This window comes from Sphaeroforma arctica, assembly GCF_001186125.1.
Source record: "Sphaeroforma arctica JP610 unplaced genomic scaffold supercont1.45, whole genome shotgun sequence".
NCBI lineage: Eukaryota > Ichthyosporea > Ichthyophonida > Sphaeroforma > Sphaeroforma arctica.
Window position 1 is genome coordinate 169,342 of NW_014040513.1, and position 4,930 is coordinate 174,271.

The 4,930-nt window shown below is 43.8% G+C and overlaps 1 protein-coding gene across 1 annotated transcript; it reads left to right on the forward strand.

The window, feature by feature from the left end:
• Positions 1-1,188: 1,188 nt before the first annotated feature.
• SARC_01186 (hypothetical protein) lies at positions 1,189-4,671 on the forward strand. Its single transcript, XM_014305107.1, has one exon. The coding sequence runs from the start codon at positions 1,237-1,239 to the stop codon at positions 4,057-4,059; it is 2,823 nt and encodes a 940-aa protein (XP_014160582.1). The 5' UTR covers positions 1,189-1,236; the 3' UTR covers positions 4,060-4,671.
• Positions 4,672-4,930: the final 259 nt, after the last annotated feature.

A 4,930-nucleotide genomic window follows, 5' to 3' on the forward strand; every position in this document is an offset into this window, starting at 1 on the left:
TAGAGTGTGTGTATATGTGTGTCATGGATAAGATTATAAATCTATTCATATTACTGTCTACTCAATTATGTTCTATAATCCTGTCCCCCCCCCACCGTCCAGCCCTCTCCTCCTCTATCTCGTCCCTCGTCTTCAATCGAAACAGATAGTCAAATGAAGTGAGGTAGTAATATTGTCATGTACTGGAATTATTGAAGAGTTATTGAACCTAAGATTTACTTCGAGTTTGCCTTCTATATGTTGTTGGTCTCCCTGAGTTCTGTTGTTTAAGATGTGTATTTAAGAGAGGTGTTTGAAATTGCCAAAGGGTTGTGCGATCTATTTGATTGTCACATATATTGGCCATGCATTATGTGAGGACATGAAAGTGTTGAATCCATTACGTTCGAAACTAAATCCTTAAAAATAAGGTCGATGATTGTTCGTAGGGCTTGTTAAAGTACATATATATTTAGTACTGCACTATGTAAATATAATATATGTACTCGTGCTGCCTATATTTACAAAACAAATGAATAAAAAAGTGTGGGCACTGAGCAGCATAAAATACGATCGTTTCATTTAAATATTTTTCACCCATATTTACATATAAAAAAGCATTCTAAATACTTTTTGTTGGTTTGTTTTTCTTTAAAAACGTTTTTGAGAACGATAAATACTATTACATATATACGCCATCACATTTTATTATTATACATTATTTATGGGCCTATGGCCTTCTAAATCTAAAATCTATTTTGGTTTTTTGTTTTATTTATTTTGAAACAAAATCGAATATAAAGTATTCAGGACACTCCGCGTACGGAGATAGCAAATATTTTGTATTATATATAAAATAAACTATTAAAAAACTGTAAAGCAAAACAATGAAATATATTTACTCGATCTACGCCGGCTTTTTAGTTTTTACACTTGTCTACCACTCTTTAATCTCCATGAGACTCTGTTTATTTGTAAAAAAAAGGTGGCAAGTGTGTAAAATCACATTCTATTAGTTTGCAAGCAGCAGGCATGAAGTTCCACGCAGCTTATTTATTTTTTACTTCAACGCTGTGTAAACTATAATCAATCTAATTCACCAGTTTCGCAATACTATTATGATGACTTCATGTATCGAAATATTGAATATTAACGAAATACTATATATACTGCATTTCGCACGAATGTCTTGGTACTTCTTACTTTTCGGAGTTTGAGAGTTCTAATACCAAATTTATAAAGAGAACAGGCTATACAATGGTTGTAATTAAAGTGCTCGCCACGTTCTTCTGCCTTGCAGCGAGCGCGACAGGTCAGGCAGATCCTGCTATTGCCGATCCAGTTACCACGCTCGGACTGAGTACGCTGATCTTAAGTACCACCAGCTATAGTGCCATACTGCCCAAAAATATTCTGGAAGGTTATGGAGCACCTCATGATGTATACACAGGATTAATTCCCGACATGTCTGAGGACAAGTGGCACTCCATTGTCATTGCTGACGGCTCGGTAGACCCTACTCTGGCACGGGATTATGCAAAACGAACGTCAGCTCGCATTGTAATTTTAGAGACATTCCCCCGCTCCACAGACCATGAAGCTTTTGGTGTGCGGTCACTGTCAGTAAGTGCGCATAACGCAAATTTAACCGTAGTAGACAGTCCCGAAGCACACAAGTTGGCCGGTGTAGTGAACAAAATCGGTTCATGGAACCTGACTGAAGCAGTACCGCGTGCTGTGATCATTTCTGACCCAAGCAAAGCGACTGGTTTCCTACGTTACGATGTTCCAAAGAGCCAAATGATGGGTGCTTATGTCACGGACACAAGCTACGGTACGCAAGAGATGCACTTCACATTTCAAAACTTCCTTGTGGGACTTTCTGAAGACTTCATGCCAAGTTTCTACATGCCTGACGAATTTACACAGGCTAATTTGGCTTTTGGTCATGCTTGGATGGAATGGGTCACTCGTGGCGTTTACTTGGGATACAGAAGAGCGACGCTGAACATACACATCGACGATTGGTACATTCAGAGTCGATTATACGATACCGGAGAGACATTCCGATTGGATAGCAATGATGTGGAAACGTATGTGGCATGGCGTGATAGACTACATACAAACTTACCAAACGGTAGCGATATCAAATTCGAGCCAGCGTACAATGCGGCCGGAATCTCAATGTTCGGCATACCTGCATCTGATGGCTTGGTGTCCGCCACAGCAAAATACGCGGATCAGTTTTACTGGGTGAGTCATACATTCACACATATGAACATGGATAAGCTTGACTCAGTCCAGTGCACCAATAATGAAACAGTGTGCCGACCCGACGCTGCTATATACGACGCGGAGTTAACCTACAATCAGAAGGTGGCAAGAGGCGAGCCCCTCTACAGTGATGATATGATACCGCTCTACAAACTCAATCCGGGAACTGAGCCGGGCCAATTTCTCAATAATAATACGGATCTGTTGAAAAATAACTATTCGCCTCATGCACTAGTTACCCCGGAAATCTCAGGTTTGTGGCCGGCTGAATATACTGGCACTCCCCCTCCTGGAAGAGAACCATACCTCAGAAACAAGGAATTCTTTGACGCTCTGATCAGGAATGAGATCTACAATCTGGTTGGTGACAACAGTCGAGCCGAGTTAAACGTGGCCAATATATACCACGCCGTGGTCTCGACCGTAGAACAGTACGGGCAGGACGGTGTGATTCTGGTACCAAGATGGAGTCCCAATGTGGCATTCTCTTGCAACTCCTACGCTTGCCTGGAGAAATTCTACGCGGACGGTGCGTGTGCATGGGTACTATACGGACCACCATGTCCAGACGAACCAATGTCTGGACCCGAAATTGTGATAAGAGAGGGTAAAATCACCACCATTCCGCTATTGCAGCTAAGGTGGGACCCATACATGTTCCACCAGGCCAACATGCATGAGGTAGAGTACGATAATGGAACTGCTCCGTTGGTTGGTGCTTACACAGAAGAAGCCGTGCGCAACTTCCAACGTTTTGTGGACGGACTCCCCCTCATTTCATATCCTTTGGATGTACTCGCCGGAATGTACCGCAGACGTATGGCTCGCGATTTATGCAACGTCGAGGGTCACATTGAGTTCGATGCCGCCGGTAACCCAACTGGCGTGACAGCTACTGGTACAGGCTCGTGTGAGGTCGTATTGACCCTCTCAGATTCGTCTAATATGACTTTTGGCGCCAATGAGACCACCGTTCGGTATGGCCCAGATGTGAATGTGTTCAAGAACATCACAGCACCTGCGGGAGTGGATGCCACGGTCAGTATACTCACACCACCCGGCACAACTATGAAGAAGATGTTTGCTCGTAGACGCGCTAAGGAAGACATAGAGATTGCTCCAAAGGTTGAAAAATTGGAAAATGATGACATTGGGTCAGAGGAAGTGAAACCCGAGTCTGAGAAGAAAACTGAGGAGAAGGATACAGAAGACAAGAAGGAATCCGAGGAGGAGAAGAAGGCTGAGGATAAGGAGAAGTCTGAAGAGAAAGCTACAGAAGACAAGAAGGAATCCGAGGAGAAGAAGGAGGCTGAGGATAAGGAGAAATCTGAAGAGAAAGCTACGGAAGACAAGAAGGAATCCGAGAAGACGGAGGAGGCTGATAATAAGGTGGAGTCTTGGGATAACAAGGAAGCCGAGGATAAAAAGAAATCTGAGGAGGATGAGACTAAGTCTGACAATGAAGCTGAGACAACCCCCGCCAAGGAGGGGCAGTCTGATGCTACGCAACCCGAGTCCGGGGCCGATGAGACAAAGACTGAGACATCCGCTGACAAGGACTCGAACTTTAAGAACGAGACTGTGGTAGCAGCCAACAACACGACGCCTGAAACATCGGAGAAAACGGACTCTGAAGGCCAATCCGACGAAGGTACGGCGGCCGATATGAGTAAAGTGGAAGTTCTGACTGCACCGGTACCCGCACAAGACACGCCTGCGGATGCGATAGATGCAGCCGAGGACATCGACATGATACCCATCAGCTTCCAACTTTCTGGAGTCTGGGCAAGCAGTGCATCGAATTGAGAAGTGCAGTTGATGTCCGAATTATCATTCACTTCCTCAACGAGTAGGTTGACTTTTATACATTTGCCGTGATTATAATCTCGTACGGCCCCGGACATGAAGAAAAGGATAGCAGCTTAGTCTGCATTCAGTAGTCTCGGGACGGCATACTGATCACAGACAACGACCAGTCCGCTGTGAGACATTCACTTTAGCCTCCCAATCAGAAACATCCGTATCTCACTACAATAATCGTCTGGAGTATATACTATACCGAGAGCTCCCACTACAACAGCGTCTGGTGTATATACTATACCGAGAGCGAAGTGTAAAACCTAAGGCGCACTAGATTACAGAAGTCTCATAGCAACGCCTGGCCACCCGCGCACTCGTGGCGCCCCACTCTTTCGCAAATTCGCTCCACAGGATATACACGTCGATGCAAGTAATGTGCACACAGAAGTATATACGGTTCGCAAATAAAGAGTACACAATACTCTTTATACATTCCACAAGTAAAGCGTTTTATACATTTCGTAAATAAAGCGTACACATAAGTATATCCATTCCGCGAACAACTATGTAAATCAACTTCTAATAAACTCCAGACACGGACATGGGATCCAAGCAAAGTACACATAAGTATGTATATTTCGCGTTAGACCGATCTAACTTTAAACGCAACGAATTCAACAAGAGTAGAGTATAGCTGACCAGACATTTCGCGTATGGAGAATCCAACTGCGTGTAAACACAATCTGTCGACAGATGTGCATGCATGCGCACGTGGTGCATTTGTTCTGAGACGGCAAAACCCCTAAGTCGTTCCAAATAAATTAAGACAGATAGCATACGAGACGGCATAAACCCTAAGTCGTTCCAAATAAGTTCA